This window comes from Octopus sinensis, linkage group LG11 (assembly GCF_006345805.1).
Source record: "Octopus sinensis linkage group LG11, ASM634580v1, whole genome shotgun sequence".
NCBI lineage: Eukaryota > Metazoa > Mollusca > Cephalopoda > Octopoda > Octopodidae > Octopus > Octopus sinensis.
The window spans coordinates 22,367,381-22,381,457 of record NC_043007.1 but is presented as its reverse complement, the minus strand read 5'-3'; the positions used below and the strand labels follow the sequence as shown (position 1 = coordinate 22,381,457).

The window sequence follows — 14,077 nt, the reverse complement described above, 5'->3', positions numbered from 1 at the left end:
AAAAGAAACTGATAGAATAAGTACCAAGCTGAGGACATAAGTACTGGGGTTGATGTGTTCAACAGAAAATTCTTCAGTGTGGTACCCCAGTATGGCCACAATCTAATGACTGAAACAAGTAAAAAACAGCAACTTATACAGGGAATTAGTATTCGCTGTGGGGTAAATAGTTGACAAAGACAAGGGCTTAGATATCAAAATAAATAGTACAGCAAGGAGCATTTGTATAACAAAGAAATAAGGTATAACTGGGGGCCAAAATAATCTGTTTATCTGTTGCCTGTTAGGGGGCATTTCAGAATGATTAAGCTCTATAAAGTTGCTTGTCTTCTTGTCTACTTACCACCAGCTTTTCATCACATAGCTAGCTACCTACACACACACACACTTTCCTTAATCCTTTAGCATTCAAATTATTCTATTAAATGCAATGCTTATTTAGGATCTTTTTGGTTTGAACGGCAGTTTTTAAAAAATAATTTCCAGGTAACTAAACACTTTTAAACTTCGTATACTGGTAGAATGTGTTTATAAAACATCTTTTTCTCTTGGCTTTATTGAGAAAATTCTATAGTTTGTAAGATATTTGTTGTTGTTTTTTTTTTTTCTTCAATTTCTGCAATTTCAACCAATCACTGACGTCTATTGAGGTAAAAATAAGCATTCTGTGCCGTATGAATATGTCCCTCGTTTAAGAAACAGATTGGGTTTATTTACATTTCTGAAGAAAAAAAGATACCCTTCCCCCCACCCCTAACCCTAACACAGATTGAAATGCAATAGATCGATACTAGGGTCATAATTATGGGTGACAATTTCATATGACACCCTAGAAAAAACTGCCGTTCAAACCGAAAAGATCCCTTATTTATTCACACGGTTTTGAGTTAATCGTGTATTATCTTGTAGCTTCAAGGTTTCAAATGATGTGGCTGTTTACGTTTAGAATGACATTGTAGGGTAGGTGTGAGAGGCCAGATATGGCTGGTACGAACTTGAAATATTCTTCATTGAATTACTGTGGAAATAACCAAGTTAAGAAGCTCACTTTGCATTCATATGATTTTGAGTTCAGTCCCACTGCACAGTTCCTTAATTGTCTTCTACTGTAGCCTTGGGCCAACCAATGCCTTGGGAGTGAATTTAGCAAATGGAACAACTGAATCCTCATTGTCAAATGACAGACAACTATCCACGAATGACTTCATTATCTAATATGTCCTTCCCTTATTTAAAACAAGATGTAATCTGAGGGGGTTATTTGGTTGCTATTTCTAGCAGGTTGAGCAACCACAGAAACTCCAATGGATTGAGAAAACTAAAATGGAACAGGCGATACAATACATGACTTCGTGATAATAATAATCATCCTTTCTACTATAAACACAAAGCCTAAAATTTTGGGGAAGGGAGCTACACTGATTACAGTGACCCCAGTACTCAACTGGTACTTGTTTTATAACCTGAAAGGATGAAAGCAAAGTCGACCATGGATTTGAACTCAGAATGTAAAGAACCAGAAAAAAAGCCACTTAGCATTTTGCCCAATGTGTTAATGATTCTGCCAGCGCATTGCCTTAATAACAATTGCAGCAGACATTTGAAAATAAAGAGTTTTATAATCTAAATATATCATATAGGAAGCCTTAGATCTAAAGATATCACTTGCAGACATAGTAAAAAAAAAAATGTTAATGAGATGAATTGCAAATATTTCACTGAGAAATATTTTGCTTAGATAATTTGCATCTAGATTTAGTTTAAGTCATGAACAAAAGTGTCTAATATAACTCTCTCTTTCTCTCTTTTACTTGTTTCAGTCATTTGACCGCGGCCATGCTGGAGCACTGCCTTTAATTGAGCAAATTGACCCTGGGACTTATTCTTTGTAAGCCCAGTACTTATTCTATCGGTTTCTTTTGCCGAACCGCTAAGTGACGGAGACGTAAACACACCAGCATCGGTTGTCAAGCAATGCTAGGGAGACAAACACAGGCACACAAACATATACACACACATACATATATATATATATATATATATATATACGACAGGCTTCTTTCAGTTTCCGTTAACCAAATCCACTCACAAGGCATGGGTCGGCCCGGGACTATAGCAGAAGACACTTGCCCAAGATGCCACGCAGTGGGACTGAACCCGGAACAATATGGTTGGTTAGCAAGCTACTTACCACACAGCCACTTTCAAAAATAGCGGTTTGCAAAGAGCACCATACGAGTGTGATCGTTGACAGAGTGGCTAACCAGCTTCCATGCCAGTGGCACATAAAAGGCACCATTCGAGTATGATCGTTACCAGCGTCGCCTTACTGGCACTTGTGCCCGTGCTAGTAGGGTGCCAAAAGCACCATCCGAGCGTGATCGGCGCCAGAGCAGCTAACTGGCTCCTGTGCCGGTGGCACATAAAAAGCACCCACTACACTCTCGGAGTGGTTGACGTTAGGAAGGGCACCCAGCTGTAGAAACTCTGCCAGATCAAGATTGAAGCCTGGTGCAGCCATCTGGTTCACCAGCCCTCAGTCATACGTCCAACCCATGCTAGCATGGAAAGCAGATGTTGAACGATGATGATAATGATGATGGATCAAGTCGATCAGGTAAAACCTCCAATGATTGAAATCAGCAAAAGATGAAAGATTGAAACATATGTACCCTTAAAATAATTCTCAAGCAGAAAAAACATGATACATTATGACAAGGCTGGACCTTACACTTACATATTACAACCAGTCTAGTGGGCTTTTGAGCACTTTCCATCTACACAATTTCACTGACAAGGCTTGGATCAACGGAAAACCATGTTAAAGGACACACTCGGTGACATGCAGTGAGATTGAACCTAGAACCTATTCTGAATGCCTTACTTCCCTGCGCATAGATATATTGAAACTCCGACGTCTGGCAGCTGACTTGGTAGACATAAAATTATTAACCATGAGCACCTTTTCAAACTCCACCTATCTAACACCCGTGGACATGTTTACAAAGTCAGAAAACAGCACAGCTCCCATGACTTTCGGAAACATTTTTTCACGCTGAGAGTTGCTGAAGCATGGAACAAACTGCCAGCATCAGTTGTTAGTTGTCGGAGCACTGCATCCTTCAAAATTTCCATGCTTCCTGCGGTTCGCCAACACTACACCTGATTTTCTCCCCTCCATACACACACAAGCATCTATCTGACTCATACACTGTTCACTTCCCAGACATTTGTACATTACTGCATATGCTTTATATGCACATTTGACAAGTTGTGGTGCACATGAGCACTGTATACAATAATTTCATTATTATTATTATTATTATATTTGCCACTTAAATGTGGCTAGTCACTAAGGGTGGATGCTACTGTAGCTTGTAGCCCCAGGATCTCCTGGGGTTACAAGCTACATTAACATCCATCTTTAGTGGTTAGCCACATTGAAGTGGCAAATATACTTCACCTTTATTTTCAGTAGTTTTTTTTCTGAAATAGCTAATTTGTTATTTATATGGGTTTTAAAAAACTTTGTTCTCGGTATTTATTGTCACTTGGGATGCTTATGACTCATTACACAAGACTTTGCTGAGCGTGACATTAACAGACAAGTTTGATTAATTAATTCTCATTAGCCTCCACTTAAATGACAGAGCAATATAGTATACAAAGCTATAGAAAAAAAAATAGAAATACTAATAGCAAAATAGTAATTTCATCTGTCAGTTTAGTTCCATCATCTCCATAATTACCAGCCACCATTTGTTCAACACCTTCACTGTAGTTCTCTCTTCCATCAACAATCTGGAAAACAACACTTCTATATTTTTGAGATGGGGAATTTTTATATTATGTATTGGGTTGTCCGGAAAGTTCGTGCCGATTTATAGTAGCCTTACCCTTTCAACTTATTTTAGAACATGGTTGAGTCCATAAAATAGGATTTGACTACACCTCCATTTAGAGCACAGTTTAAGCTATCTTTTCGTGGAAGAAGGTTTATGTTCCTATAACCTGTCTTAATTCTGTAACCCTTTAAAATGGAAGATATGAAGGTTCATTTTCGGCACTTGATGCTTTGGGAGCCAGACAAAAATTGCTGCAGCTCGGCTGGGATGTGTTACCCCACCCTCCATATTCACCAGATATTGCTCCTCCGGATTTCCACTTATTCAGGTCTCTGCAGAATAGTCTTAATGGTAAAAAGAGAAAAAGATGGTGGTGACAAGGTGTCAGGGCATAACTTCAAAGTACAAGGTGAATATAAGAGAGAATATGAAGTGTGAAGGGAGGGTGGATAAGTTTTCAGGAATGTGAAAAGAGAATGACAGGTAATCAGAGACGGGGACAGAGGTGAATGGGGAACCAAGGTGGTGGTATGGTCAACAGTGAATATAAATTTGGAGGGTGGAGGAATAGGAGTAGGTCAGGGAAGAGGAGGCAGAGAGGAGGTAGCAGTACAAAAAAGTGTAGGGGAGAAGAGCAGTATAAATAAAACAGTAGATAGAAAGGAATAAAAAGATGTGAAATGATGGGAAGAGAGGGATACACAGTGACATAGATGGAGGTCAGAGGTATGCAGGGGTGGGTATAGTAACAGACAAAGATGGTAGGAATGTGTTGAGATTGATAACAGATATGAAAAAAGTGGGGGAAGTGGTGTTAAGTATGTGGTACAACTGTCATGAGGATGTAGTGCAGAAAAAAGGGGCATTCAATGCAACATAAAGTGGGAAGGGATGATGATAAGAATGCAGGATGGGTGACAAAGGGGTGGATGGTAACACAAAAGGGGATGAAATATGTGCAGTTCTGCTCGCATGTAATTACAGCATCTGAGCGAATGGTTGTAAAGTGATGGAGGGATGGGTGTTAGGGACATAGGATGGGGCGGGGGGGGGGGGGGGAAGTATTGATAAGGATTGGGCATGAGACCATAGACATAAACAGTATGCCTTTAGGACCTTTTCAGCTTACACTCCACATCAGTGCCCCCAAAATAGCCTCACCAACCAACAGGCCTTCTTCAGAATAGCAACATTACATTGAGAGTATCTCCCTGATCCAGGCGCAGGAGTGGCAAGTAGCTTGCTTACCAGCCACATGGTTCCCGGTTCTTTCCCACTGTGTGGCACCTTGGGCAAGTGTCTTTTACTATAGCCTTGGGCCGACCAAAGCCTTGTGAGTGGATTTGATTGATGGAAACTGAAAGAAGCCCATCATATATATATATGTGTGTGTGTGTTGGCCTGCTCACTTAGCCAGTGGGGTGGCGTCATTTGAAGGCTAAAACAATGCGAAGCGCATTGTGACCAGCGATGTGTAGCAACATCTGATAGCCTGGTCGGTCACGGTGATATATATGTGTGTGTGTGTTTGTGTGTCAGTGTTTGTACCCCCTCCAACATCGCTTGAAAACCGATGCTGGTGTGTTTATGTTCCCGTCACTTAGCGGTTCGGCAAAAGAGACCGACAGAATAAGTAATAGGCTTACAAAGAATAGTCCTGGGGTCGATTTGCTCGACTAAAGGCAGTGCTCCAGCATGGCCGCAGTCAAATGACAAACAAGTATAAGAGAGTATGTACCTCAGTGATAATGTGTGTGCGTTTTCTTAGGCACACACACAAATTTATACAAATGTTTGTTTAAAACAGTATAGATCTGTGTCTTTTCCAATCATGGTTCAAACGATATTCCTGAACAAGGAATGGGACTGAATCTGGAACCATCTTCTTTCTTTTTCTTTCTAAGTTTCTTTCCGAAAAACTCCAGTATAATCAAACATCCGTGGTCACTCAACCAAAATGGTAGTCAAACCTCCCTCAAACAACACCGTATCGCCTCTAAGAGGTAGCCTTCATTTGGTAAAGATTCTAAATACAATAAGAATGTGTGTATGTGTATATGTGTGTGTGTTAGTCACGTCTGGAATGTCTTTGTTCATAGCTCTCCTGGATCAGGAATGGCCTGGAGTTAAAGAATATTTTAAAAAATTATTCTTTTTAATTATCCTGGGCTGCTAGTAATTAAGTTAATTTAAATACAGCAAGTAGTCTACTACACACACACACGATATTATATATCAGATACAATTATAACCAGTTAAAACAAAACAAAAAATTATTTTTCTGTTTCTTTGTATAACCATTTTTAGACGAAATTCTATAGCTGCACACACACACACACACACGCTAAGTAGCTAATGTGTACACACAAGTTTAACGCAATTTAAAACGACTGAGCAAATATTTACACATATCAGGTTCTCCAATAGTGACGAAATTGCGAACATTTTTAAAAGGAAATATTATACAGTAACAGTAGAGCTTTAGCCATGAGGTATCAGTCAGAGAATTTAATGCGGGAAAAGGAAATAAATGAAAGTTTTCTTGAAAATACGGGCTTTTAAAGTGTTGGGCAACAAATTTTTAGCGGGTTTTGAATATTTGCTGTATCTTCAAGAATATTTGCTGTATCAAAGATTCATTTTAACAAGAGCTGTTTGGCGACATATATATCCATACATTATATATAAGTAGTTGTTTAAACCTTGGGTATACACTTGGTAATATACCAATTAAAGTAGTTAAAAGAGACTCTAATAATGTAAATATTACCGATGTCACATTACTCAATATGCGTTTTGCATGTGATATCTCTCACTCTCTCTCATATATATATATTATATAGAGGGCATTATTACACATAGATGCCGCACGCTGGGAGGAACTCTTAAAGTCAAAACTACTAAAATAAATAACCACATCGTACCGAAACAATTCTCGAAGCAGATCATTTAAAAACCGGATTTTACCCACATATCACGACGTGTTTATTTATTTTAGTAGTTTTGACTTTAAGAGTCCCTCCCAGCGTGTGGCATCTATGTGTAATAGCGCCCTCTAATATAAATAAATTAAATTAAAAGAAAAATTTGATGGGTTTTTTCTCTTATGAGGTTTTTCACACTGACTACTTGACAAATTCTTATGAAGATTTTATCCTATTTTAAAATTATATATATATATATATATATCAACTGTAAACAGACACCATTCCATTCCAGGATAAACCTTCATTGGTCGAAGGCCAACAGGCCGAAATTTCGAAGTCACTGTCACCACTCATCTTGTGATGCGTGTGTGTGTGTCGTAAAAGAGAATAATACATTCAGGTTTTCATTGAATGAAATACAGATTTAGGACCTTAACGCTTGCTTACTCTCTAAAGGATAGGTGCCCATAAAAACGATCAACTCAGTTATCTCGTCAAAAGTGTCAGGTTAAAATTTTCCCACTCGTATTTACTTTTCGTTTATTTTTTAAGGCCTGGACACTGGTACAATCTCATTGAATCTACTTAAATTTACTCTAATTTATTTATGGGGAAAATATTGTGGCAAAAAAAAAAAGCGATGTTGTCTGGCTATTTTGGGAGCACATTTGCAGAGGAGACATCATTCAATTAATTATTAAATATATTATAAATATAAATAACTAGATAAAAGAATAGTGTTTTGATCGTTGAAATAAAGGGTTTAAAAGTGGTGGGAGAGGCAGTTGCTGTATGAAAATCTAATGACTTTAAGCAATACAGGGAAATGTGAAGTTCTTACTGCAGGACAAGGAAACATTCGCCGTTAAACGGTGGGGTTTTACCTAGGACTACTTTGACAGCTCTTTATAGGTGCATGTACGTGAATTTGGGGCAGCTGTTTAGATCCCAGTCATACTTGATCGAACGGGGTTTAAAAGGTATTCCAGTTGTCTCCATACCGTCTTTCCCCGGGTTGTAAGGAACCCCAAACTGCATTATCTAACGTGTCCCTTTTTTTTTATGAAAGGGTGCGATTTGACTTGCTATTTCTAGGAGGTCGAACGCCCACATAGAATCTCTCACGCTGGGTCAATGTATGTGGTACGGAGTATGTGAGTTGAAAAAAAACAAATATATAATATATTTTTATAGTGATAGGCTGTTTGGTAAATAGCTTTCTATTGTACTCACCTGGAGAAAGCACTTCGCAACGATTCCACGACGTCGGAGGCTTTAGGAAGGGTCCCACTAGCGACGGGTTCTTTGGGAGGAGGAATTTCATTGTATATGACCACTTGTTGCGGTGAAGGTGGTTTCACAGACATTGTTAGAACACAGTAAAAGACAAGTTAGGCTTCCCGTAGAAATAGCTTCATATATTGAGCTGTGCGATTGCCGTACGTTAGACAGATCTACCACTACACTCTCCTATCTATCAGGTGCCCGAGGCAACGCATTCTGCTGGTTTGAATAAGCTGGCGCTCTCTCTCCCCTTCTTTTCTCTCTCACTCAGTTTTTGTCTCTCTCCCTCTCTCTCTCTCTCTCCACTCAAGCCTTGCCTCTAATTCTTCCCCTCTCTCTCTCTCCCACTCTAGCCTTGCTTCTAATTCTTCCCCTCTCTCTGTCTCTGCCTTTCTCTGTCGCTTTATCTCTGTATATCTCTCTCTCACTCCGTCTCTGACTCTCTCTGTCACTCTGGTTCTGCCTCTCTGTAGCTCTTCCTCTCTCTCACTTTGTCACTGCCTCTCTCTTTAGCTCTTCCTCTCTCTCACGTTGTCACTGCCTCTCTCTCTGTCACTGTCCTTTGCCCCTCTCTCTTTGTTTCTGCCTCTGTCACTCTCTTCTCCCCCTCTCTCACTCTTAGTATCCTTCCTTTTGCTTACCCCCCCTCTTCATCTATATATCTTCATTTCTCTTTTGTCTTTCTCTCACTCTCCCTTTTGTCAATATTGTTTCTTTTTCAATCACATCGTATTTTATACGCCCGCAAAAAAAAAAAAATGTTTACGAATGCCCCCACCATTTGAATTAAATTTAAGAAACGTAAAAAAACACCGTTATTATTTAATATAGACGAAAATTAATCAACGTATTTAAACCAAAGAAGAAAAAAATAACCTATAATTGATTTTATACGAAACTTTAAAGACTGCCACACCAATTTCTGACAAACGTTGTGCGGAAACTTGGTGGAACCATGAATGAAAAGCTCTCTGCGAAAATAATAATAAATCGAAAGGTGGAACAGAAAATTTGGCTTTCTCTTTAAACACTGCGCCATATATCGACGCACTAGTTCTTCAACTAATTGATCGATTTCGATTCTACACACACACACACACATACGTATATATATATACACACATATATATATATATATATATATACACACATATATATATATAATATTGTGTGTAAATCTTATTACGGACTTTGAAATCTTGTTTTCTACGAGGCTGTGTGTGGTTTTCCTTTCGTTCCTTCACCATGGCAGACGAAAAGGATCGGAATTTCCGCGTGTATTTCTATAATAAATTTGGCATGTCCGCTGCAGTGGAATCGAAGAAGTACATCGAGTCCTTTCTCAAGGAAGAACGTGTCGACATAGAGAAACTAAAACTGTTCGTGTTGAAATTTCCTTTACCCTCCGTCTATAGACTCGATGTTTGGAAAGTTCTGCTCGGTAGGTTGTTTGTTTTCTGGAGGAAGCTTTAAAGAAACCTGTTGTCTTGTAACGTCCACCCATTCATTCATTCACTCCTGTTTGTTTATATTCATTTTATGCCGAGATGATGAAGGCTTGTTTCTTTTACCATCAGCTCTCTACACCCTTCTTTCCCATTTCGCTGCGTATAAATGATGGTGGTATATATACGCCGCGTATCTCTGCGTATTACTAATGGTTTTATTTATATATATATATATATATACACACATATATAATATATATATATTTATTTATTCATTGTGTGTGTGTTTGTCTTTTAATCGTTTATTTCATTGAGGATATGAAGTTGTGTTCTTTTCAGCTAATTACATGGTAAGTTGGATGTTTACAGCATCAATATTTATGTATCAATATATATATATATATATATATATATTGATGCATAAATACACATACATATACATATATATGTATGCATATATATATACTTATACATATATGCATGCATATACATGTATGCATATATATACATGTATATGTATGCATACATATACATGTATAAATATATATATATATATATGTATATTTATATATACATGTATATGTATATATTTTATATACATTATATATATATATATATATATACACATATGTATTTATATGTGTGTATAAATATATATGTATATATACATATATATTTATACGCATATATATATATAGGTATGTATATTTATATGCATATATATTTATAGGTATGTATATTTATACGCATATATATTTATATGTTATATATTTATATGTATATATATTTATAGGTATATATATTTATAGGTATATATATTTATACGCATATATATTTATATGTATATATATTTATAGGTATATATATTTATACGCATATATATTTATATGTATATATATTTATAGGTATATATATTTATAGGTATATATATTTATAGGTATATATTTATACGCATATATATTTATAGGTATATATTTATACGCATATATATTTATATGTATATATATTATATGTATATATATTATATATATATATATATATTTATATGTATATATTTATATGTATATATATTTATATGTATATATTTATATGTATATATATTTATATGCATATATATATATATATCTATATATATATATATATCTATATATATATATATATATATATAATGTACACATTTACATACATATATATCGAAGTACATGTTTAAAGCAAATTTTAGCCTTGTCATTTCTTTTGCTTGTTTTTTTTTCTTCTAAGAAAACACCTCTCCGGTTTTGTCTGTCATTTTATTCCAACAACAGCAATAAATATTTCTTTTAATTGGCCCCCAAAGAACCCCCAAGACGTTGGGCTCGGGGGGGGGGTCAAAGGCGAAACGGATAAAGCAAACGACAAACAAAGTGAATTACATCGAGTAAAAAAGGGGGCCAGATCCACCATAACAAAACAATACATAACCGTAGTAACACGATGGTGCCCGGGCAACTGCATAAAGTAATTCCGGGCTCTCTCAACACAGAACCCTCTTTATTAACCTTGATACTCTCTGAAAGCAGGTACCCCCCTGCTTTCAGTCGTTGCTACCAACCTTACTGCTGCGTAAGTTACGGAGGGGCTATTTCGCCACGCAAATGCATCACTCTTATGAAACCCTTCATAAAATTTATTTGAGGCAAGAACCCCTCCTTCCATCTACTCGCACTCTTGTCTTCTTAGCGAAGAACGGTGATGATATGGAGGTGAAGGATGACTAGATTCCTTTTTTTTTTCTTCTTGTTCCTAGGTAGGTACAAGGCCAACAACTGCTGTTGAAGGCTGCGTAGTCAGTTCCCCAGATCGTGTTTTTTTTTTGTTTCTATAGTTGTTATATTAACCCCTAAGGGAAGAAAGGCCAAACGAAATTTCAACTCAAATGCACAATGATCCGAACTGATATATATATATATACATACACACACATTTGTATATATAAATGTATCTATGTATATATATATATGCGATATATGTGTGTATAAAGAGATAGGTATATATATATATATATATATATATATATATATATATATATAAAACTTACTTGGAAAAGGATGTGTTGCGTTCGATCATATAATAATATAAATAATATATAAATATATGCATATATATATATATATATATATATATACATACCTACATATATATGTATATATATACATGCATATATGGGTACGTATTGATGTCCTGTACCCATATATGCATGTATACATATGTAGGTATGTACATATAAATGTATGTATATGTGCATATATGTATGTATATGTGCATATATTTATATATCATTTATATTATATAATATATATATATATATATGTGTGTGGTGTGTGTGTGTGTGTGTGTATGTATATGAATATGTATATATTTGTATATCATATATATATATATGTGTGTGTGTATATATATGAATGAACCTCCAGATATCTTCGTGGCCCCTAGCCCACCTTCTTTGGTATAATGATAAAGAATAACAAGAATGCTAGGAACGTAATGGATTTTCGCTTATTTGTGATGTAATGTCACTGTTTGGGCGGTGGAAGAGGTGGGTGAGATAGGTTGTATAATGTTATAACTGATATTGCAGCGATGGTGGTGGTGGTGTTATTGATGTGGGTAGGCTGTGTTGATTGTTTATGGTGGTGGTGGGGATAGTAATATAATAGGGGGTGGATGGATGGATTGGTGGTTGATACTTGGTTGATGATGTTATGATGTTGATATCTGCAGTGATTTCTTTTTTTTAATTTTCTTTTGTAGTATTGACAATAATAAAATGGTGCTTTGATCATAGAACTACTTGATCAGGGCTGACAAACATCTCTAAAAGAAGGGCATTTGTTAAATCCTTCAACTATATATTTATCGTTACGAGTGTAATTATGGTTGGTAGCGACAGCGAATTATGATGGTGTTGATTTGATGTTGATCAAGATTTTATATGCGATTCCTGACTGTGATGTTATTGTGAAATTGTAATATTGGTGATAGTATCGGTGTTGTTGTTGTTGGTAGTGATAATGTTGGTGTTTGTGCTGGTGTTGTTGTTGTTGTTGGTAGTGACGATGATGTTACGAGGTCAGTGTTTGTAATAGCGACAGAGATAAAGTATGTTGTTATTTATTGATACAGGCTGTGATTTTATAATATATACATATATATATATATATTTCTGTATTGCGGTGATGATAATGGAAGGAACGTGTGGTTGAAATCTGATGTTCTTGATGATGATATGGCGATCGTAGGCGATGTGATGTTACTGTCGGTGGGTGCGCGGTATTGCGATGCTATGATTGTCGTATTGGAATCAGTTGTTGTAATTGTAGGAGGATGGCTGTGATGGTGATGATGCGAGTGATGATATTAAAGACGGGAATTGTAGTCTGTTGTCTTTTCGCTTTTGGTGTTTTTTCTTTATTTTTTGGAGTATTTAATGATATCAGAGCGGTGGATGGCAGATCTGTTAGAACATCGGTTATTTACTTTCTACCCTTTACAGTCCGGGTTCTAATTCCACCGTAGTCGACTTCGTCTTTCAGCCTTCTTGTAGGTGGGGGAGGGTGATAAAATAAGTACCATCACGTACAGGGGTCAATCTAATCTGCTGACCCTTCCCCACCCTCAAAATTTGTAGCTTTATGCGTATGTTGGTTTTCTTTCTTTCTTTCTCTCTTTCTTTCCTTCTTTTTTTTCTCTCTCTCTCTCTTTCTCTCTTTCGCTCTTTCTCTCTTTCTTTCTCTCTTTCTTTCTTTCGCTCTTTCTTTCTTTCTTTCTTTCTAATTATTGGCAGAGTCGGTCGAGCGTCGTGCAGAATTCATTGTAAGCATTTAGTTGCGTCCCTTTGTGTTCCGAAGTTCGAACACCGCCACGGTCAACTTTGGTTTCACATCCCCTCCGAGGTCGTTAAAATATAAGTATCGATCAAGTACTGAGATCGACCTGATCGACTACAGACCCCTCTCCCCACATTCGTGACCTTGTACCTTATGTCATACATCATTATTTATCATTTACTGTAAACTGATAGACAGCGACAGAGTTGCAGAGACGGGTTTGAGCATTGAATTAAATACCGGAGTAATTTCATGACTAAATTCAGAGTTACACTTTCGCCGAGTGTAACCTTGTCTTCATCTTTGGAGTCGATTCTCTCAATTAATAATACACAAATGCAAAAACTTGTATCAATGTTAAAAAAACAAAGAAGTAGGTAACGATAGTGATGCTGTTGGTTGCACAAGTGTTTATTTTGATAATATTTGGTGGTGGTAATGGTGAGAAATTGGGATCTTTTCGGTTTGAACGGCAGTTTTTTCTAGCGGTGTCATATGAAATTGTCACCCATAGTTATGACCCTAGTATCGATCTATTGCATTTCAATCTCTTTTAGGGTTAGGGTTAGGGGTGGGGGTTAGGGTTAGGGGTGGGGGGAAGGGTATCTTTTTTTTCTTCACAAATGTAAACCCAATCTGTTTCTTAAACGAGGGACATATTCATACGGCACAGAATGTTTTTTTTTACCTCAATAGACGTCATTGAT

The 14,077-nt window shown here is 36.7% G+C and overlaps 2 protein-coding genes across 3 annotated transcripts in view; one reads left to right on the top strand and one right to left on the bottom strand.

Annotated features, from left to right (window-relative positions):
* The window catches only part of LOC115217066, a 42,630-nt gene extending 34,323 nt beyond the window's left edge, over positions 1 to 8,307 (bottom strand). Inside the window, exon 1 of the mRNA XM_029786651.2 lies at positions 8,006 to 8,307. Within this exon, the coding sequence (XP_029642511.1) occupies positions 8,006 to 8,139 (134 nt within the window). The 5' untranslated portion in view covers positions 8,140 to 8,307. The remainder of the gene's footprint in view (positions 1 to 8,005) is intronic.
* A 517-nt stretch (positions 8,308 to 8,824) lies between these two features.
* The window catches only part of LOC115217067 (TBC1 domain family member 7), a 29,968-nt gene continuing 24,715 nt past the window's right edge, over positions 8,825 to 14,077 (top strand). Inside the window, exons 1-2 of one of the 2 annotated variants that reach the window (XM_036507226.1) lie at positions 8,825 to 9,156; positions 9,201 to 9,497. In XM_036507226.1, the coding sequence (XP_036363119.1) occupies positions 9,302 to 9,497 (196 nt within the window). In that variant the 5' untranslated portion in view covers positions 8,825 to 9,156; positions 9,201 to 9,301. Of the gene's footprint in view, positions 9,157 to 9,190; positions 9,498 to 14,077 lie in introns of both variants that reach the window. The other variant, XM_036507225.1, reaches the window with a different exon arrangement.